Here is a 24,109-nt window from a genome sequence, read left to right on the forward strand (position 1 = left end):
TAAACTCAATAGCAAGTAATATCTGAATATTACTTTTCGATTTTAGAATCGATTTTAATACGATAGATTTTAGAAAACTTTATATACCTTCAACGCGAAATAAAATACTAGTATCAAAAATCTCGCAGATTTGTCCACGTATTGGCGCTAATAACTGACAAGTATTATGAAACTAATAACTGACGCTTTTGTGTACGCATTCATATAATTATTATTTTCGTTGCTGCTATTATAATGTTATGAAAACAATAAATATAATCAAATATAAAAATAGCAATGAAAAGTTAAGTTAATACGCAAAGTATGAGTATTTTAAACTTTTCATAAGTGAGAAACCATTTTAAAACAAATATTCTCCCAGTTCAGTGAAAAATAAATGATCACGCCAATAGATTCGCTGAATTGTTTTCTTATTACTATAATGTATTTCATTCAGGTAATTTATTTTTACTGTAAAAAAACATGCTTCAAACGAGCAGCACTATGTCTTTTGGACTCTTTGACGTCACTACTGACGTATATACTGAAGCCATACATTTGTAAATAAAAACATTATTTAAAAACTTTATTGGCAACGATAGCCCCAGCTCTAGAAAAATGGCGCTCGCCATCGAGGTTTTCCAACATGGCGCATGTGAGAGACAGTGACACGTCTCTCTGGCTTCATAATAAGCTAGGAACCAGTAACGACTTATGGTCAGGTGGCTCAATTTGTTCACAATTAAATCAAGATGTTTTGCGAAATATTAGAGAATGTTTCATAGAGTTACAACCCCAAGTAAAGCTGAAATTATTACTTTCTTTTCTGCACATACCCCGAAGGAATGTCGAAGAAGTATGACCAAACATATGTTATAAAATTTAAATGCAATCTGATTACTTTTTCCAATCTTGCGTTTTGTAACTAATTATTTTAAGTCCAACCCTAGTTCTTGTTTATTATCTGTAACCTTCAATATGCAATTATTTGAAATAATATCTAAATGTTGTGTAATGTTTGTTTACATTTTGCCGTCTTCATGCTCACTTTCATTTGATTGGCAACCTGTTATAGTCTGTGCAGGTTTTTCATTTCCGTCATGTGCTCCTTAGAATGTCAATTTTTCTTGCGTAGTATTAATGATTTCTAATCTGTAAATTGTCAAACGTTACAGTTGGCAATGAGATGAATGACTATAATATTCAATCCTTTTTTTAGGTATTACTCAAATATTAAATACATCCTTCATTTAAATGTTTCAATCTTCTATACTACTGAACTAAGATTTCTAAAAAATATTTATACAATGGTTCAAAATCATATTAAACTTGTCAATTTGTAAATTTTTATTTATGTAACCTTCATTAAATTAGGTTACCCAATTTTGAAATTTTTTTACAAACTCTTCTTAGTTTAAATACAGCTCTTAGTACTAAACAGTGACAATATGTTAATAGTTTTAGGCTCTCAAAAAAAGTTAGCCTTAAAGGACTATTACAGAATGTTATTGCAGGTAACGAAAAAAATAACTTTCTTTTGTGTGAAAGAAATATGGATAAAGTTAACAGCAGTGTATTACTGTAAAATCAATTTAACATTATTAAAGACTAGTAACTGTGCAATATAAGATTTCTCCAATGAATTTATAGAAAAAAATTGCAATTGAGAAGGGTGTTATTTTGACATCTGCTCCAACCATTTAAAACTCAATTGCGATTAAATTTTGCTGCCTAATAATTTCTGTAATTTGGAAATTAGTTAATGTGAAGATTAATTTAGTTATTTTTCCTAGAAGTATTTCTATCTGTAATGCTATTTATGCAACTGGAATTTCCAATGCATCAAAGGAAATTTTTCAGTTTAATTTGCAATAAATTAAGGTAAAATGTATATAAGCTTGCTCCATGGCTGGATTAAAAACCTCAGAGGCCCTTAGCACTTAAAAAGACTTTAATGCTCCTTAAATGTAAATGTTATCACATACAGAAATAAATTTTTTACATAAAATTAAAGTAAGTTTGCAAGAATAAATAGGTTTATGTAACTGCCAAATTCAATGTTTCTGCAGAGGATTCAGTGGAAGTAAAATTTTTCCATTAACTCTTTGAGGGGTTTTCAACTCTAATCACATATTCTGGGACTTCAGAGCAAAACTAAAATAATTTTGACATTTCTGGTGTTTTATTTTTAAAACACCATAAGCTATTTTTTCATTTTAATTTCTATAAAATGTAAGCAATTTTTTTTATTCAAACTTTCCTGGTGTTCCGTAATATCTTTCAACATGCTTTTTGAATTTTTGCTAAGAATTAAGTGAAAAATATTTTCATTATGAGTCTCAAGTAAATGTTCATGTAAAAAAAAAAATTTTGAACTTATATGTCTAATAAAAAAGTTCAATACAGTATCAAAATACTATTAATAAAAATAACAAGCAACAATTTTTTTACTTCAAAGAATGTTAAGAAACCTATGACAGTTGTCTGTAAATTTATAAAAGTTTTAATTACCTACAACATTTATTATTATTGACAGAATTATCTTGCTTAATACAAGCCTATGTGCTATACCAGTGATTCTCAACCACTGTGCCGCCAAATTCTTAAAATTTGCCGCCAAATATTAGAAACGATACAATAAAAATTATAATGCTTTTTTTTATTATTAGTAGAGTTTAAATTAAAGAAAAGTGTATATATATATATATGCTTATACTTATATATATATATGCTTTCAAAGGGAAATAAAAGCTCATCATAAAAGTAAGCTATGAAATTAATAAACAAATTAACAATGGGTAACTAAAAAAACAAATATATAAAAAACAAATTAAAGGATAACTAGCAAAAAATAAGCTAACTAGGTTTTTTTGCTAATTATTAATTGTTAACAAGAAATCACACAAAAAACTAACAGTTAATAACTATAGAAAACAAGCTAACAATTAATAACTAGCAGAAAAAATAAATAACTGTTACTAACTAATCAAAAATTAGTCGAAAGAAATAATTAATCCCTTAATAAACGTGCTTTTGTAGTACATTATTTTATTTCACATTCAAAATTATTATCCCAAACTATTTGACACAGTGTATAATAGGTAAGTAAACAGCTTTTAATCTAATGTTTTTCATTGTGTGCCGTCAAATTTCGAAGTCGTTAAAAGTGTGCCGCAGCAAATAAAAGGTTGAGAATCACTGTGCTATGCTTCTTAAAAAAATAAATCTTGAAATCCTGCATGTATCAACTATTAGGATCCGACTAAAATTGGCATTGAACAATTGAAACATGCTGCTGCAAATTAATTTAAAGTATCATTAATGATAAAAAAAAAACTTAAATTTTTCTTTATACTAAATATGCCTTGTTTATGGTTATACTTGAACAGTAAAAAAATTGCATCATATACTAACATTTATTGAACTCAAATGATCTAAATTTTTTGCAGAATTTTTATTACAGATTAGTTATGTTATTATGCTTTTGGAGAGTGATAATTTTTATTTTATTAATTAGATTATTAACATTGCTATAGTAACAAATTTTTTTTTCACCCAATTTGTATTTAAGTTTTCTGAATGCTATATTAAGATGCAAAGCTCATTTGTTTATGTGAAAAGATGGTGTCAAAATAATAATCAAAAAAATTATAATCAAAATTGTTTATAATCTTTAACTTTCAGTGGAAAATTGAACTAGAAGAAATTCTTGAAGTTGCTCTTGTTGATAGTGATCAATGGGTGTCTATGCTTGCCGAGCTCTTAAAGTCTTATCCCAGTACTGGACTTTTAAATTTCCAGATTGAGGAAAATGCATCTGTATTTACTGATGTTGTCAATGACTTGAAGAAATTAGGTACATGATACATTAAAATTGTTTGTTTAATTAAGGGTTAATTTTTAAATTTGCACTGTGGATTAAAATTTTCTTAAAAATATCCGTAAATATCGTAGACTATCAAAGGCCAGCATAGTTTGAACCAAAGACTTTAGAGATTTTAATTATTTTTAAAGCAGTTTTTCATTCATAAATTTATATTGATATTCATAAAAAAACAGTAATAAATTTATGCTTGTTCATAATATTTTTTAATCTTTTCTGGATTATACACTAGATGTCATAGATGATAGTTTAAATTTTTTTTTATTTCATTTTTTTATGTATTAGAATATAGTCTTTAAAGCAAGATTGGCATTTTGTCTGGAAGAAATTAAAAGAGGACAGTACAATTGTTTAAAAATAAATGTTATAAGAATAGCTTAAATTTAAACTAAGTGAATTTAATGTAGTAAAAAGTTCCATTTTTAATTCCTACTTTTCTTTGAGAACTCAAAGAAAAATATTTTTGAATTAGTTTTATACAGAATTTTAAAATCTACATATATATCAAACTGTTTAAGAATCTGTTAGAGAGCTCATACTTAACAGTACTTGATTATAGTAATCAATATATTTGAAATTGCAAATTGAATATATGGTTTGTAGTAGTATATATGTTTAGTATTAATTTGTTAATTTAGTATTAATTAATAAAATTTGATCAAGTTATTTTAACAGCTCTTTATGTACGTATTTATAAAATAAGGTAATAATTTATACAATATATTGCTTAACTAACTTTACAAAATATGAAGAACGTTCGTTATTTTATTTTCTTAAGAAACTCAGTAAATTTTTTTTTTCAATTATTGCCTATTAGTTTTCACTTATTTTAACTTGGTTAAAATCATAAAATGAATTTAAAAAAAGTTTCCATTTGAGTTTGAAAAACCTATTCTTCTCTGCTTGGTTTTATTTATTTATTTATTTATTTCAATAATTTTTCCCCCTGTTAAAAATACTTGCCATTCTCAGTGTTTTCATCATAGAAAAAAAATGGGTGAGAATTTCTCACCCTTTCTCAAAAACAGGGTGAGATTTCAGAAAGTTAAGTGAGATTTCTAAAAACTGAAAAAATACAAATAGACTTGGAAAAAAAATTTCTTTTGTTATAATACATTTTTAACGTCTTCTATTTTTTAAAGCATTGAATATTTTTGCTGCATCATCATAGAAGATTTTGCCTTTACTAGGTATTTGTCCATCTTACATTAGTGCATAAAAAAATTTGAACGTCTTACATGAAAAACCATACCTACAGTAAACACGTGGTTGCAGAAAAATGTGTTCTGAAAGTGGTTCCGTGGTTCGGAGGGGTTGTGCTCTGTTGTTAGAAAAGGTTCTGAACAATGCTAGTAAATAGGGAAGCTAGATAACGGGGCAAGTGTTGAAAATAATGAAGATCCAGGAAGAAAGGTGAAACGGATTTTATTCTAAATGACGTAATTCGAAGCTTTTTCCAAAATGCGAGAAATTCGCGAATTTTGAAATTAATTTATAGAATGCCCGAATTTCTCTCGGTAATCATTTTTTAATGCGAGAAAAGAAAAAAAATATGCGAGATTCTCGCGTTCTCGCGCTATAGTGAAAACACTGATTCTTGCTTTAAATAGCTTAACTATAGTTGCAGATGTTTTGTTAGCATTGTGTGTTCAATATTCTAAGTTATTTATGTAATACAAGATTTTTTTCAAGATATTTTATTTTTAGCATCCATTGAACTGGATTAGAAAAGTAGTATTTAATATTTGACTTTAAGCAATGTCTGCAATGAGCTGGTTTAAAATCTGAATAGTTATATCCATATATGGATGAGCTCTTTATAATTTTTTGACTTTTTTTTAACCTCATATCCTTCTGGTATATTTTAATGTTTTTATCATCAGAGGTGTATAGTCTAATGATTGGGAAGAACAAAATATCCTATTGAGTTTTTAAAAAGAAAGAAATTAGATTTATGATAATCATTAACATAAGAATTATAATAATCTAAATCCATATTCTTAGTTATTTTCTATGTAAATGTAAGTAGAGATTATTCTACAGCTGTTAATTGGATATTCCCTTGCTCCTCTGCTTGCTATTGGTTGTCCCTTATTGCTTTTAGGCTTATAGATATATATATTTTTATAAAGAGCTTTATTCTTTATCAAGGTGTCTTAGATATAGAATGCACTGTTGCACTTTTGATTATTGTATTGTGTCTAGAAACACATTGTTTCCAGTGCAGTGTTTTCACTACAGCGCGAGAATCTCGCATATTTTTTCTTTTCTCGCAATAAAAAATTATTAACGCGAGAAGTTCGCGCACTCTATTAATCAATTTCAAAATGCACGAATTTTGNCAAATCTATTTTTACATTGTTACTATTTTCTTTTTGTTTTGTATTTATTTTTCTATTAATTATAGATGGCAGATTTGTCCAGGAACTGTGAGGCTAAAATTAAATCAGCTCATGGTAAAGAAGAAGAAAGTCGCACTATCAAGACGCGTGTAGAATTTTTATCATCTAAAGTGTCAGAATTGGAAACTTTGGTAAGGTTATTTCTTGTTTTATTTTTAAATTCAAAATGTTTTGTTCTTAATGTAGCTTAAGTAAGTTAGATTAGTAGCCTGTGGTGAGGCAAATTCGCAGCAACACGGCGACATTGTTGCAGAACACTACATAGTTCTTGCAAAAAGATTTTTCTTTTGAAAATTAATCCTGCATTTAAATAACCACTTTTTGGCAATTTACAAAGATAGTATCGTAAATTGATATGTTTCGATTGTATTTTCGTTAGTTATCGATTTTGGTTTTCACGTGGCTTTTAAATGGAAATCTCACTTAACTTTTTGAAATCTCACCCTGTTTTTGAGAAAGGGTGAGAAATTTTCTCCCATTTTTTTTCTGCAATGAATACACTGCAGTGTAAATCTTTTATTCGTAGTGTATTTAGTTGAGTATTTGCCTTTTACCATATTTCTATTTTTCAGTGCGTAAGCATAGTGACCAAGTAATGCTGCCACTAGAATGTTTGTATTTAAATAGAACTGCTTTAGCTTCTGTCGTTGGTCAACTACCTCAACCTGTTAAACATTTTGCATTAAAACAAAAACCTAAATCTGCCACTCTCCGTGCTGAATTACTGCAGAAATGTAAGTGATGCTACACATAAAAGCTTTAGATTCTTTGTTTGAAAATGTTATTCAAATGTCCCCTTTTTATGTGAAATACTTTTTTTTTAGCTCTTGATGCTGCAAATAATTCAAAGAAGAATTCTACAGCTCCATCTGTCCCAATACGATGTCGAGGCCTTATCAAACCACTGAATGATGCTAGTAAGATGTTTTTGTTTTTCGTAATTGAAACTTTAGAATTCATTCATTTTTTTATTTTCTCAAAAATTAATGTAATCTTGCAATTTTGTTGTATTATTAATAATGTTGATGAGATAAATTTTTTCTTAAGTTTGAAGATGTTATGTTTTCTATTTGAATATATAGGGTTGAGTCGTCCCTTTCTAATTATAATTATCTTAAAATTTTGTATTATAAAACTATAAATGGAACAATATACAAATTTGTAATTCATTCATGGAATGGTTAATTCTGTCATAATAACTTACGTTTTATCATACTGTTCAGTTCTATTTTATACTGATGTAAATAAAATTTATGAAAACTAACATGAAGATTTTCGCCTTAAATTAATTTTAAAAAATGTTGATTTAAAAACTGGAACCTAAGGCATTTTTAGTGTTGATAATTTAAAAGAAATGTCTTATCTTCTATTTTAATATAGCTGAATGTATTTCATTCCAAGTATTTATATAAACTTTTAAGATTTTCATACTACAATTTAATCAAAGCGTAACTACACCCAAAGGACTGAAGAAATGACTTATCAAAACAGAAAATTTTGTTATTCTATTTCTGTGAATTTGAATAATAATAAAAATTATTACAGTAAATTATAAATTTCGTACTGCTGTAATTGCATTGTCCTGGAATATACACCGCACCCGCAAAATTCTGTTAAACGAAAAGGTTTTTTAAAAGAAAGCCCCCCACCATCTGATACTTAGTACAAAATTTTACCATGTGAACAACCACAGTTTTAACACATCTGTTATGATCTTCCTTTTATTTGGAAATTATACATTTCAATAATTTTTTCAATAACTTTTCAAAATTATGCCGCATGCAATTGAACGAAGTTCAGATGTATTGCATCAATAAATAGGTTCTAATTTAAAATATCGCAATTTTATGTAAATCAAGAGATTAGACATTAAAATAAGTTATTAAAAATTAATAAAAAGAGCAATTCAAACTTAGCCCAAAATTGTACCATATAGAACAATTGCAATAGCATCATGTCTTAATTGCAATCTGATTTGAAATATTTAAATATTATTAAATCAAATCAGGGTTGGGTTTTTGACGTCAAAAAGTGGTTTTTGACATGACAAGGGTATAATGGTGGTTTAAACCGTCAAAAATGTCAAAAACTGAAGTTTGCCAAGAAAATATATAAACTTCAAAACTACCAACAGTTGCCATGCATTATATTGAAATTTAATTATACTATAGGTAATCAGCAGGTTTTAAAATATTTTTTAATTAAAATTAAGGTAAAATAACAGATTTAAAATCTCAGAAATTTATATTCAAATGCATGTGCAGAAAAATTTTGCACAAAAATTGTTTAAATATTTATATTTAAAAAATTTTTTTTTTTCTTTTTGATACTTAAGAAAATTAAAAGTTTATTACTATGCATTTTTGACATATAAGGAACATATAACTAATATTTATAAGGAACTTACAAGTTATGTTGTATAAATACAAACTTGATATAAGATACAAGTGTATAAAATTTTTTTTTTAATGTTATACCGAATATCTTTATTATCCAGTATGTTAATTTGAATTTAAAAGTAGTTATATTTATGAATAATGATAAATATAATTCATATTGTTTATTATATTTATTTATAATTATTACACTTATCATTTTAAAACAATTTTTATCTCTTAATTTTTTTTTCTCCACTTGTATTAAGAATACAAATAATGCATATCTTGAAAGCAAGAAGTAATTATTCAACAGCTGAATATTTAGATATTCAACAAAACTATATAGTATTCAGCAAAATGAAATTCACAAGTATTTGGATAAACTAAATTTTCAGCATAGTAAATGAATAGGCTGAATATACTGTAAATCGACACTAACTACTCTGTGTATTTAACAGAAAGCACTTAAATTTGTATTGTCTTATGTTAAAAAGATTATTAAGAAGATTTAAAAGAATATTAAAAAGATTTTTCTTTAAAAGATGTCTAATGTACAAAACTGCTAATGTTTATCTTTAAAAATGTCTAATTTTTAGTATAATCTATACTATACACTAAATTTGGTTATAAATAAATTTCTTAATAATATCACTGCAGATTTTCAATAACACATGAAAATGAATACATAATATTACAAAAGATGTGAGCTTTCAAAAGTACAAGATTTTGGTTACTATTCAAAATATAAGTGTTTCTTCAAAATTTTAAATTTATTTTTTCTAGAACATATTTAGAAACACTATCCTTTATAAAAAATATATAAATTTTATGTATTAATTAAATTTCACATATGAATATAGATTTTCGACATTTTTGACAGTGAGGTTTTTGACGTGACGGTTTAAACCATGGTTTAAACTGTCAAAAACTGTCACATGTCAAAAACATGCCAACCCTGAATCAAATAATTAAAAAGTTAAAAATCCATACAATCATTCAAACAAAATATTAATACTTGGCCTTATCTGGAGAGATCCAGAAAACAATGCAGTACAAATCGCCACCTTTAAGAATCCTTCTGGATCTTGGGCCAAAGATCTCAAAGTAATAAAGATTAACAACTGGGAAAAAGTCACCATGGATAGGAGGCTACGTGTGGTTGAGGCAGCCAAGGCCTGTAAGGGGCTGTTGTGCTGAAGAAGAATAAAATAAATCCTGTTTTGTGCGAAATACTACTACACAAAACAATCGCTAACAAAAGCGATCCTTTTTCTTATCATCAATTTTAAAATTTGTACAAATCAAATTATAAACACCTAAAAACCCTAATTATCTTTTTTAAAGAATAAATGGAAATTTTCATTTTTCAATAGAATTCATTACATTGAAGCTAATTGTATCACATGTATTCATCATTTCATAATGTTTAATTTGTTGCATTGCATTATCACTTTCAATAAAGAAATTTGAATTAGTCATTTATTTAGATTGTAAATTAAAAAAACTGTTTATGAGTCTACAGCTCTCTAGTTTGCATTGTATTTCATTATATGGTTTTTTATTTAGCATTTTTTCCCCTCATCCTCTGAAACTCTAAGCATCCTTTTAAGGTTTTAAATTATAAATGCTACAGTGTATCTCTGTAAAATTATACTGTATTATTCTGCCCAGATTTGATATGAAATCCTCCTGGATTTTTACACACTTATGAAAATTTTCTGAAATTCAGAAAGTTCCTGAAGACCTTATATGTTTATACGTATATATATGAGAGAGAGAATGGTAATGTTTAATATTAGTTTAATATAATACTATAAATATTTGTAATAACAATCAGAACTAAACCTATAAACACAGATAATTTTACCAGTCTGTAATTATTATTTAAGCAGTGAATTAATATTTTAAATGGAATACAAATAAAAAGGCAGTGTTTTGCGGCTTATTTTTACTTTATTTTGAAAATGTGAATTTTAATAGTGAAATTAGGAGAAAAAAGTGAAACTTAATGTTTATGTAATAATCTCATGTCAGAGGCTTACAAAAGTTTAAAATTTCTAGTATCCATGGCTTGACCAATTTTTCGAAACAGCTTGAATAGAAAGTTGTATAATAGCAGCAGGAATAGAAAGTAGCATAAAAGCTTTTTTTCAAATTACATAAAGATAATTGTAGTTTTTAATTCAATGTTATTTTAATACTAATAAGAGGATGAAACATGTCAGTGTAACATACCAATTAAAACTAATGTATCTAAAGACCGATTATAAAAATTAAGTCTATAATAATTTAGCCTAATATTTTTTTTTTTTTTTTTAAATACCTTTTTTCCAAAACTTCTATGACAATACTGGACATGGACACTAATTTCATCAAATCTATTCATCATTTAATTGTGTCGTTTCATTACGTTATAACTTTCAATAAAGAAGTATAAATGAGTCATTGATTATGATTGTTCAATTTCAAAAAATATTTATTAGTGTTCAGTTCTCTAGTTTTTATTATATTTTTGTATTTCATTATATAGTTGTTTATTAATAGTATTTTTTATCCTCATCCCCTGAAACAGCACCATTACGTGGTATACCTAGTAGAGTAATGCCTGGAGGCTTCAAAGCCAATAACAGCCCCTTGGGCCGTCTAAATTCAACTCCACCCAGTAGAGCACCTGCCAGAACACCAGCTGGCAGAAAAGATGGTGGAATAAAAGTAAACTTCTCCTTTACTATTTTTAAGACCATTTCTAAAATATTATTATTATTAAAAAAAGTTTAAGTACTTTTTCATTTTTCCCAACTGTTAGTGCTCTGTTTGAAATATTCTATAATTTGGTTTGCATGTGTACTTTTTAAGCTCAGGTTTTTATGTATACAGTTCTAAACTTGCTTTCAAAATTGTGAGTATAAAAGTAATATACCTATTACATTTTTCATATATAATTTGTTCCATACTCTTGTTATATACTTTTGTTCATGTTCTATACTCTTGGTACTAACATATTTGTCAATATATACCAATAGATTGTTTCGTATATATTAAGACATAAGATACAAGTTGATTATTTCTTCATTTCAGTTTTATGGATATTTATTTTAACATATTTTGAATTCATATTTTTAACACATTCTAGTTTGTTTGTTTTTTTCAAGAATTGTGTAAAATCACAATTTTTTTTTTTATTATTATTATTTCATTAAAAAAAAAAATTTGTAACAATATGGAAACTTTCTAAAAATATTTTTAAAAAGCTAAATATTTTTTTTTTTTGCAAAAAAGAAAAGTATATTTTTTGAAAACAGTAAATTTGAAAAAAAGAACTTATAATCTGAGGGAAATTTCAAACCATAAAACTGCTCTCTGGAAATATTGGGCACGAAGAATTTTCTTCTACTGACAAAATTTATTTTAATCATTTAATTAAATGTTTCTAGTGTTTGGTAATTATAGTGTGCTCTGAAAGAGTGTTTGCATTTAAAAGAAACTTTTCTTCTACATAATTTTTTTTTGTCACATTATTTTCAAACATAAAAATCTCTCCTGTTCTATTGAAATGTTGGCAAAATTTTAATATACATACTCTGTGTTTTTAGCTGCTTGAAATAGATGAACAACCAATGGGTTATGGCAGAGATGCTAAACGCAGGAAGAAATTGCCAGGTATATACTACTTTTTTCTTTCAATATATATACATATGCAACTTGTTACATATAACTTATTTCATTATATATAACTGATTTTCTTGTAACTAAATAAGGAACTATTTTGTAACAATGTGTTACACTAAAAAATTTTATCCTCTTGGTTTTTGTAATTGCACATTTATTGTGTGTTGCATGTTTATTTCAGGTATTTAATTCAAATTCCCTATGTTCAATTTTGTATATTTTTTACTGCATTCTTATTTCCACCTTAAATTGCAGAAGTTGAAACTCCTGATTTAAAGAAAGAGAAAGAAGGTGCAACTCCTCCTATTACATCTTCACCTTCTACTCCAGATTATGCTGCTGGACTTCTCACAACACCTCAGGTAGCTTACTGATAATAACAAAAAACATAGAGTTTTTATTAGTTGCAAATCATGTTCATTTTTATATAGAGGTTGTGATTGACATAGCTTATCTGTCGAAAAATATTTTGTCCAGAAAATGTGAAAAACGACAGTATTTTAGATCGGCATGAAATGGTTATATTGAACCATACATGATTGTGTGTGACTGAATTATTAATTTAAAAATGTAATTATATTAAAATTTCCCTTCATTCGAAAAAACATTATAATATAGACACACGCTCTGTGTGGTATACATCCTGCTAAGATGTATAAATCCGCTGGAATTATACATCTAAGCAGGAATTATACATTTTACTTTTCGGGGGCATTTTCTTTTTCAATATACAGGGGTGGTTGTATTTCTTTAAAATACCAAAATTCCAGTGTTTTTAAAAAGAATTATAAATTTAGCTTTTTCCTAAGGAAGTTCCGATTTGTCGTGTATACAACAGCAGGAATTTCTTGATGCCCTTAATGAAAACAGTAAAATCATATTAAACCAATTCATAAAATAGACATGATTCGTATAAAAGTGATCTACAAATCACACATTACGATTCATTTTAAAGTGATTAAAAGAGTTGTTTTTTATAGGATTGTGAAGTTATTATTTTCTCATTTTGCTCTTTTATATGAAGAAATAGTTCATGCAAAATATTAGCACATTTAAACAATTTTTCAAGGTAACTCAACAATAGTGAAAATTCTAAATGTATGCAAGATTTGTCTCAAGAAGCTAAATATGCTAAATTCTCCCTCATTTTAAGGATACATCTTGAAATTATTTCCTTTTATACATAAACAACTAAATGGCAGCAGTACAACCTGCCAGTACTTAAAATCCCTTGTTAGCATTCTAGTTAAGCTATTTTGTGATAAGATATGATAGTGATATTCTGAGCTGTATTGTAAGTTTTGTTTATTCTTAGTTAAATTTAAATATTTGACTTTAGAATCGTTATTGATTTTGAAATATCTCAAAGGTTCGAACATGCTTGTATGTTTTTGATGAGTCAGTTCCTGAATAAACAGATAGGAAACTGACATCTTTGTGCATGGCTCGTGGATATTTTTAATGTTATCTCGAATTGAAGAATTCGTATGAAAAATATCTAGTGTTACAATTTCAGCTATAGTAAAGTTTTCACAAAGAGTAACAGACAGGCAAAATTGTGAAATTGAGCTTGAAAAGTTATATGTAATGGCAATGTGAAATATGTTTACAAAAGAAATGCAATCAAAGTTAAAATGTCTTCCACACACCCGTTTATAGGGCGGACCCATTCATATATCTACAGATCGATTAAATTGTGATACTGAAAAAAAAAGCATTTTGCTTGCTGTGACAAATTATTCCTCTAATATGTAAAATGTTACCTTTGTTGAATAAATAGTTAAATTGCTATATCGCTATTAAGAATGTGATTGTAAAACATAAAAATTTGATATAGAAAAATATATTAAAAGCCTAATTCTAAAGTAAACTGATGCACTTTTCCAAGTTTGAATAAGAGGGGACAATGGCTACAAGTTAACAGGATTGGTCATATTTCATGAACTTACTTTGAGGAAAAGAAGAGCAAATTTATAGCAAGCTCTACCTATAGTAAATATCTAAAAAGTTAAAATTTTGTTTTTAGATTTCTGGGCCGAGTATAGCAGTTATTGCTCCTGGTTCAGCTACTCCAACATATGTGCCACCTGCATCCACAAATGCATTGCCAACTTCAGCAAACACTACTCCAACTTTACCTGGTAAAGCAGTAGTAACTAAAATAATTCTGAAAGCTAATCCATCGGGTAATATTATTTTAACTCTAATCATTAACGCCTTTACTGACCCACTCGGGAAGTAAGAAAGGTACAAATTCTTTACCTGTTGTTATTCACTTCTCTAGCATTATGTTTAAGATTTTTTGTTTGCTGTATTAACTTGTCTTGCTTTAACCATAACCATATAACCACTAAATTTACATTGCTTAAGCTTGTTGTGTTTTGGCTTCTGACATTTTTGATTAATATGATTTTGGTGTAAAGTTTATTCTTAATATCTGTAAATTATTCTCAGATTCAATAAAGCACTTTTTTTTTTTTTAATTTATCTTTGAAATGAAATACCTAGTTCATTTTTCCTGTAATGATAGGCCTCCTTAATTCCTCTTTTCAAAAAACAAAAAAAAAAAACATTTTTGATAATAGGAATCTATTATTAAGCCTACAGTGTTACCCTATTTCCTTATAATTTTTTTTTTTGTGTGTGTATTTGATATACATAGAATAGCTTTTTATCAAATATAAATTCAATTTAAATTTTTAATATTTACTCAGCTCACTTTTGCAAATATTATTTTATAAATATCTTGCACTAAATGTTTGTGTGAACCTCATTATTTTAGTTTTAAATTTTTTTTAGTGATTACTGACAAAAATTATTGCATTAAACTAATTCCTGTTCTTTCAACATAATGGCAATATGCATAAACAGCTTCTAAGTATGAGATAAAATTTTAATGTCATAAAAACTTTTATTTTTCATGTCAATACATATTATAATCCATTATTGCCAGATTTTTTAATCTATTAAAACAGATTTTTTCCACAAAATGTAAGAATTAAGAATTAGCGAGACTTATAAACAGTTATAATTCATCCTTTTTTTCAAGTTCCAATGGTAAGGAAAATTTTATAAAGAATATTGGATGTTTTATTTTGATTTGCCTGCATGCCTCATTGAAATGTATATATTTTTTTTTATAAATGGAGGTAATTGCTCTTTTGTAACTTGAAACAATATTTAGAAACCAAATAAATGTTACTGCTATTATAAATCAGTGTTTTTTAAGTTTCTTTAATTGCTTAAAAAACATAGTTATTTAAATTCTGTAATTAGATGTGTGAATTGAGGTTTAAGCAAATCAAAAAAGTATTTGCTTGATTTATTAATTACCAAACTGGCTTTCTCTATAATTGTATGTTTGTAATTAAAAGGCACAGCAGTTTAACTCCCATCTGCCATTGTTTAGTTACTGGAGAAATGTTCTTGTATATATGCATATAAATATTTTAAAGTAATCTTTTGTAAGCCTTAGCTTATTGCTCAAGTTATCATTATTTCTAATTTTCTTGGTAAAAATCTGTCTGGTTATATTTCTAAGAATAAATAGTTCCTACTAAATATTTGTAGGCAGTAAAAATAAATTATAATTTTAGGAACTCTAAATTAAGCTTGTCTCATTATAATATAGTCATACTCTTTTTTTTCTTTTAATTAAAAATAGAATTTAAAAAATTTTAATTAAAAATAGAATTTAAAAAATTTTAATTAAAAATAAAATTTAAAAAATTTTAATAAAAATAAATTTTACTTCCCACTAAGTGACCTATTTAATAACTTTTATTAGCTATAAAATATTTTATTAATATCTATGATAAGGTTAAAGATGTGAAATAGACTGGTCAAAGGCATGAACGAATCTGAAGAAAACTACTTTTCAAAATTGAATGCCAAGTCACATCTTAAATTTTTTGTAAAGCTTTTATATTTTTTTCTCACTTTCATTTTATATTTTAGAAGGAGAAATTCCCGTCCTTTCCTTTTTGATTCAATAGCAAATAAAAAAACATTTTATTTTTACTAATTAATATTTTTTATTAATGCTTATGCTATTTCTTTGAAACAGTATGCTGCTCAAATCCATTAAAACAATAAAATGTTTGTTAGAATAATTAAAACATAGTAATTAAGTTTTAGTAAATAAATAAATGCTGAATTTCAAGGTTGATTATATTAGACGTAATTATTTAACTAGGGAGCTGAAAAGGAATTGCAGGAAATTTTTCATAAAGGGTAGATCAATTCACTAGTTTATATCTATTTCAATCAAATTGCTTAAAGATCTTTACGGCAGTTCAATTTACTGATTCAATATTTGCAGTAGCTATAAAGCTCTACTTTTTAAAAAAAACTTTCTTTAGTTTTCAATTTTGTCTATGTTTTAAGAAAACTGCTGGTATTGGCCAATATGTCATGTTACTATTTACTAATGATCCTAAAAAATGTTGAACAATTGTTCAGCAGAATGTAATAAAACTATCTAATCATTATGAAAATGGTTTATTAAAAAAATTTATTGAGGGTCTAAAACATTCTGAACAAAACTGAGGTTGATCAGGACACTTTAGACAAAAGGTTGATATTTTCTTATACGTTTGATCATTTCACACCTTTAATCTGAATAACATTGTTTCCATGCTTGACTAATGCTCTTCCCGGAATAATTTATGTGAACAGCATTGTTATACTGACTTTGTCTAACATAAGGAAGTCTTAAAAATTTGCCCTATCTATTCTTTGAATCATTTTGTATTTACATTTTTTATCACACGTTTATAAAGCATCAAAGCATTTGCGACTATTTTCGGTAAAATTAGGTACTGTGTTTTTCGTAACAGTTGTTCTGAATAATCTATACAACAGTTTGCCTTATATATTGGAATGAGCTAGCAACTCACGCTTTAATATTCTAGCATCTCTGGTGGGCAACATTAATTACAAACATACATAGCAGTCAACATGTTAAAAGACTTTAGACATTTAACAATTTCCCATCTGCCAATATTTTACATAAAAAATTTTTAGATGCTTCAAAAATTATAGTAGGTAATAGAAACAAATAATTTACATTTTCTAATTTACAATTTGAAGAAATTGAGAAATTTTCAAGTTTTCATTTTAAAGAAGCTCTCTAACTTGAGAGATGATTTTACACCTTTTTGCAATCTAGAAAAATAAGGATTTCGACCGTCTTGCTAAAAATGTAAAAATAGATTTAAAAAGTATTACAGAAATTTAATTTAATTAAAATTTACTAGCTAAAATTTCCCAGATTTCGTAAACTTCAGTTGCAGATTAGTGAGCTGCTGCTTTTTATTTTCTTTTTATGTATATATATATATCAATCAGCTTTTAACTTTTTTTTCCCATTTCAGTCATTACTACTCCTGCTCAGCAAACTATCAAACCCAGAGAAAACTTCACTCCTATTCTTCCAGCTGCTGAGCAGCCTCAGAATCAAGTTCAGGCTCCTACTCAAGTCATAAATAATGTTCAGGCAACTAATCCTGAAACTCCTAAACCTCAAGTTATTCACACTGCAACAATTGGAAATCTTGCTGCAATAGGAAGTGCGTCATTGCAGCTTCAACACATGACCGTGCAACCACAACAACAGATCCAGACACAGGTTATACAACAACCGCCTGCAATACAACCACAGCAACAAGTTCAAATGCACACTATAGTGCAACCTCCTCCACCTGCAAAGAAAGGACTGTCTCTTACGGTTTGTTGTTTAATTGCTTTTATTTTGCTAGAATATATTTCTCTGATTCTGTTTTCTGAATTTTGAGTATTTTTACAAATAATTGAATAATCTTATCATAATGTGCTTTGAGATCTAGAAATTATCCCTAGTAAAATGTTATTAAAAGTTTAATGATTTTTTATTTAGCTGAGAAAATTCCCTATTTTAATCTGGATACATCAGCACCCAGATTAATCTATATAAATGTTTGCTACTAGTTCTAATTTATTTCATGGAAATGCAGTAATAGTTTCTCTTTTTTTATGGTGCATTAGTCTCCTAAATTGCAATAAAATTTGGGAGTTCACTTAAGCCTTTATAATACATATTAACATCTTTTATAACCTTTGAGCTGATACTATTGATTTGGGAATTCTAAAATCCTGTTCTAATTCAGTTTCAGACTCGTTGCAGTTTTGTTATTAAAAAATATTTTTATGTCATTATTTTTAGATTAGCAGTTTTTAAGTTTTTTCCAACAATTTTAAATACAGTGGTCAACTTATATACCCATTAAATGCAAAATTTACCATTTTGTTTAAGATTAAAAATATTGGATGAGTTTAGACTATACTCAGGAAAATAGTGTTTTATTTATCATTTCACTGGAAGCTCTTTTATTGAATTTGTTTTCGTGTAGCCAAATTAAATGTTTGAAAAGTTTGTTTATAAAACATGTTTTACATTTAAATTAAACACATAAATAATTTTCTCTTTCTTTCCATTGTCTTTGTAGAAAGAACAAATGCAAGAAGCCCAAGACATGTTTAATAAATCAAATAAGGTTACAAGGCCTGAAAAGGCTTTAATATTGGGATTCATTGCTGGTTCAAGAGGTATGTATCATAAAAATGATATATAAATGTAATGATTCTACATAAATTTAAATACAGTCTGAATGGGTAAACAAAAAAGGTGAAATCAGATTTTGTACTAAACTAATAAGTTTTTGAATTTATGTTCTTTTGAACAAATAGTAACAATTTTTAATACCTCTGAAAAAAATTAAATTTTAAATATTAATATAATTGTTTGGGAATCAAAACTTATTTCTATTTTATCTACTTTAAAATGCATATAATATTTTTTTACTTTACATGAAGGTATCTAAATTTATGTTTAAAAACCCTAACAAAAAAAATTCTTTCCTCTTAATTTTTCATTAAATAAACTTCTTACCTCTTAAACTTTTGATTATTATTTATATGTTAGGAAATTTCACTGCAAAAAGTCCTCTGATTAATAATCATGTGGTTGATTTTAAAATCTTACTTTAACAACTTAGTTTTAATTTTTAAAAGATATCTGAATTTAAGTCTTTTGAGCAATATGTAACTATGAAATTTAAACAGCTACTTTTAGAGGTTTGAAGGACTTGCAATTAGTTACAAATGAAAAATAGTGTTTTTGAGCACCCCATGTCAAAAAATGTATCATTAAATTTATAACTTGTAACAATTACGTGGGTTATTATCTGCAATAATTGTACAAAACTTTGTTAACCTAGCTTAAATATTTATGGCAATATGAACATATTTTTTTTAAAGAAAAAGCTAATTTTTTGCTCTAATTTTAAAAGTATAAACAAAATTTTACCTTTAAAATTTGAAAAAAGAATCATTGAAAACTGTGCAATATATAAACCATTAAATAAGTTCTTTTATACTGTGCAATATATAAACAATTAAAATAGTTCTTTTATGCTGGGCATGTGCTGAAAAAAGTTGGCTTTTTTTCCCAGAATTTTGTAGTGAATCGAATTTGACAACAAATTTAGTAGCTCTTGGTATTTTTCTAATGGGTTTAATATTATTTTGTATCGTAAACAGGGATTCTTTCGCGGATTTCCGCTTTTTTCCCCCTCTAATTTCTGCCGAAATTTTTTTTTCACAAGTTATGTGGAATTTAATTTTTCACGGAGCGAAAGTATTGAAGTCCTCATTCCTCCCTCTGAAGTTTCTCTAAAAATCATTTCCTTGGGATAAAATTGGTTGACCTTTACACAGGGATGAGATTTTTCTGCTTTTTAGCAGTTTTTCTCTTTTGTCTCTCGAATTTCAGCCTTTTTATCAAAAACTCTGATTCTCTAAAAAGTTTTGATTTTTTTAAATAAATATCCCGCTTTTTTTAAAATTTAGTTGTTGAACTGAAATAATTATATTTATTTACGATTTTCAAAGATAAAGAGAAAATTCAAACTGCGTCCTACTAGCTGCTAATCCTTGTGCATTTTTACTTATTTTAGCTATTTTCTACTATTTTGTAGCACAGAAAATAAGATTTTCCGTATTTTTATCCTTCCGCCGGATAATTTGTATTTTCGTAATTCAGGCATCACTGCTTCCTGTTTTCTGACTTGAAAGTAAACGGAGAAAAAAAAGGGTAGGAATTTAAAAGTTGCGTATTGTGATTCGTATTTACGCTATTTAAACATCGTACATTATGATTCTTATTTATGAGATTTAACATCCAATATCGCGTTTTGTATTTATACATTTTTAAAATCGAGATTTTGTTTTCAAACGATTCAAGTAAATACGATTTTCATATTTACTTGATTTAAAAGTTGAACATTGTGATTCTTATTCAGGCGATTTAAATATCATACATTGCGTGTCCTATTTACGAGATTTAAAAATCCATTATTTGTATTTACGCGCTTTTAAAACCCTATGTATCAATTCGTATTCACGCGATCTTAAAATCCAATGTTTTTATTCGTTTTTGCAGTTATTATAACATTGATTTTTGTATTTATACGTGCTTTAAAAATTAGGCATTGGGATTCGTATTCGCGCGATTTAAAATTTATGCATCGTGATTCGTATTAACGTGATCTAAAAATTACGCGTCATGATTTGTATTTTAGAATTTTTTAAATTTGATGTAGAATTTCATATTCATATATTCATACAATTTTAAAATACATCGAGATTTATAATCACATGGTTTACAAGTTTAAAAATCTCACTTTTTCGTCAAATGTTTGGATATATAAATATATTCATTCTTGGATTTCCTCTTTTTTACTTTCTGACTACTCTCATCCCTGCATAAAACAAAATTAAATAACAAATGATAATACCTCACAATAAATGTTCATACACAGAAATATGATTATATAAGGAAAGAAAATATGCGTATGAAAAAATATCTTTAATGGAGATAATCCCCAACAAACCCCTCATCATTTTTGGCTTTCTTTTAAAAAGTATGAAAACTACTTAAAAAATTACTTTAAGATTTTCAAATCTGACTTTTTTTATTAGTTGCAAAATGTTATTCATTACAAAATTAAGAAAAAAGTTAAATCTTTCCTATGCATATGTCGTATGAAAGAACTGCTTTAATTACTCAAATTTTGAATCAATGATTTTGTTTAATTTTATTAAATATTTTTAAAGTTAAAACAAAAATGTAAGACAAAAAAATATTTTTTTATATTAATATCTCCATAAATATTTAAGCTAGGCTTACAAAAATGTGTGCAAATATTGCATATTTTTTGGCATAGCTACATTGCTACATTTTTTGGCATAGGGTAATCAAAAAAAAAAAATTCTGTAGGTAATTTGTTGTCAATCCCGCAAACCTCTTAAGGCTTTAAATTTCATTGATAAGTATAAGAAATCGCACTACATAAACACTTCTAAATTTATAAAATTATTCTCTGAGTATTTTTTGAAAAAAATCAAAAACTGTGTTAGTATATAATTGTTAAGAATAAAAGTGGTAACTTAATATTACTAGTAAATATCTATAAATAATTAAACAATAAATAACTTATCAGTATTAGTTAATTAAGGAACCTTATCAATTTCCTGGCCATAGAAATGTGTTTAAACCTTTGAAAAATCGTTTCAAACCCTTTTGTTTATGTTTTACCAAGAACTAACAAAAAACATTGGTTATTGAAATTATAAATCTTCTCAAGCATAATTGTATTTTTATTCCATAAAAATTTTCATAAAAATATTTATTGCAATAAATTTTTTTTAAAAAATTAAGCCTAATGAGAAAGAAAGTGGAATGATTTAAGTTGCTTAGATATTAGTATGGCCTGTCTTTACTCAAAATAAGACTTAATTTATCATGGCACAGTTAAGAAAACTATTCTCATGTGTAACTTTAATTCAACTTTTTACCATTAATTCTTAAAATATACCCTTATAAATAAAACATTTTATTAGTAGAAAAGAAAGAATTTTTTTTGGCTTAACTGAATATTTAGAGAGATCAGCCCACGACTGAATGTGTGTTGCAAGTCAGTAGCGAAATATAAAAACTTGTAATAATTGTTTCATTGTTTTTGCCAAATTTTTTTTATTTACTCTTTTTTTTTTTTTTTTTTTTTTTTNTTTTTTTTTTTTTTAAATATGCATGAAAAAATTGCTAATTTTTGAAAAAATGAAAAATTTGGAAATTGTTAAAAATGGAATACGGATAAGTTTCATTGATAACATTAACCTTTAACAATTTGAAAAAAACAGATCCGGGTTTGCAAAAATTGCCTGGTACTTTCTTGGTGAGTCCGGTTAATTAATACAATTATATCAGTGCTTACATTATAATAAAATTGTTTTTTATTTATGGATTTATTTTTAAAGTCCTTAATAGTGCTTAATTTTTGCTTTGTTAATTGAGTAGGAACCCTGGTCTTGTAAAATTCATTTGTAATTAAAATTATTTCTATTAAACTTCCATATAAGCATGGGTACAATTTCACCTACAGCTGTTATTTTCTTAGATTTTTTTTTTTTTTACCTCACAGCTGTTATTTTCTAAGATTTTTTTTTTTTTTTTTCAAAAATATATTTTAAAGAGATTTAAGGTATTTTAACTTCCTTCATTCTTTTTTTTTATTTTTTCCTACACTTCGAACATTTTACTGTTAGCTTATAAATTACGTTTAGTTAATACAATTTATGAGCTATAATATTTAGTTGATATTTTAATTTAAAATCAAAGGTGATAAAGGGAATTAAATTCCATTCAAACACCAGTTAAAACACTTAATAAGAATTTCGCTATGGGGAAGTTATAATATAAATTCATTGATCAATAGGAATTTTCAATGAAATAATTGATTAAAGAGTATAACAAAAATATAAAAATTGTTTAATAGACTTTTATTAAAAAACTTTTATATAGGTTGGTGTGGAAAAAATTTTGACCTTTATAGTGGTTGTTTAGCTAAAAAAGGGTTTAGGAATTTCAGGGATGTGATTCTTCCGCAGATCTGCTGATTTCCGCTTTTTTCAGATTTTTCCATATCTTCCGCTCATTTTTCATAAATTTCCGTTCTGAAAAAATTTTTATGCAGTAAATAATATTTTGTTGAAAATTTTTTTCTTCCGCAGAGCGAAAGTATTGAAGCCCCCAATAAACCTTTCTTCACATGTCAATCTGCTGGCTGGGGTAAAAGTGGTTGACCTTGGTAAAACAATGCCGTCTCCTACTCCACTACTCTCTTATCTTTTCAGGGATGAAAGACTTTTTAAAATTTCGGACTATGTTCCAAAAACTTTTGGGGAGTCGGACTTGCGACGAACTCCCCCCCCCCCCCAGTAGCNACGAACCCCCCCCCCCCTGCAGTAGCCTCCTGATAAAATGATCTTCAGAAGAAAATGGGTAGAATTTCGACATGTACGCTGTTGCCTTGACAACTCCGACTTCCACTATAGATTGGAAAAAAAGAAAAAAAGTCCTAAGCAGTATCGTTTCGGCCGCTGATATTTGATTTCTTTTGATTGGCTGATTTACAGAATTTTAAATATTAGGAACTGGGCCAGAATCTGCTAAAATTGCGATTCTTATTTAGATGATTTTTATGTAAATCATCGATTTTCGTATTTAACTGATTTAAAAGTTACTTGTTGAGATTCGTTTTTACACGATTTAAAAATCATTACTCGCAATTCCCATTCACGCAATTTAAAAATTCAATATCGCGATTTGTATTTAAGCGTTTTTAAAACCCAATATCGCGATTTGTATTTTTGCGTTTTTAAAACCCAATATCGCGATTTGTATTTAAACGTTTTTAAAA

The 24,109-nt window shown here is 26.9% G+C and overlaps 1 protein-coding gene across 5 annotated transcripts in view; it reads left to right on the top strand.

The window, feature by feature from the left end:
* The first annotated feature begins 575 nt into the window (after positions 1-575).
* LOC107441560 (Negative elongation factor A) overlaps positions 576-24,109 on the top strand; it is a 29,794-nt gene continuing 6,260 nt past the window's right edge. Inside the window, exons 1-10 of one of the 5 annotated variants that reach the window (XM_016054869.3) lie at positions 576-835; positions 3,664-3,835; positions 6,837-6,998; positions 7,089-7,181; positions 11,215-11,354; positions 12,236-12,302; positions 12,567-12,673; positions 14,338-14,452; positions 17,687-18,039; positions 18,797-18,896. In XM_016054869.3, the coding sequence (XP_015910355.1) occupies positions 626-835; positions 3,664-3,835; positions 6,837-6,998; positions 7,089-7,181; positions 11,215-11,354; positions 12,236-12,302; positions 12,567-12,673; positions 14,338-14,452; positions 17,687-18,039; positions 18,797-18,896 (1,519 nt within the window). In that variant the 5' untranslated portion in view covers positions 576-625. Of the gene's footprint in view, positions 836-970; positions 1,199-3,663; positions 3,836-6,836; positions 6,999-7,088; positions 7,182-11,214; positions 11,355-12,235; positions 12,303-12,566; positions 12,674-14,337; positions 14,498-17,686; positions 18,040-18,796; positions 18,897-24,109 lie in introns of those variants that run through there. The other 4 variants (XM_071178707.1, XM_071178714.1, XM_043041720.2 and 1 more) reach the window with 4 other exon arrangements.

This window comes from Parasteatoda tepidariorum, chromosome 1 (genome assembly GCF_043381705.1).
Source record: "Parasteatoda tepidariorum isolate YZ-2023 chromosome 1, CAS_Ptep_4.0, whole genome shotgun sequence".
Lineage (NCBI taxonomy): Eukaryota > Metazoa > Arthropoda > Arachnida > Araneae > Theridiidae > Parasteatoda > Parasteatoda tepidariorum.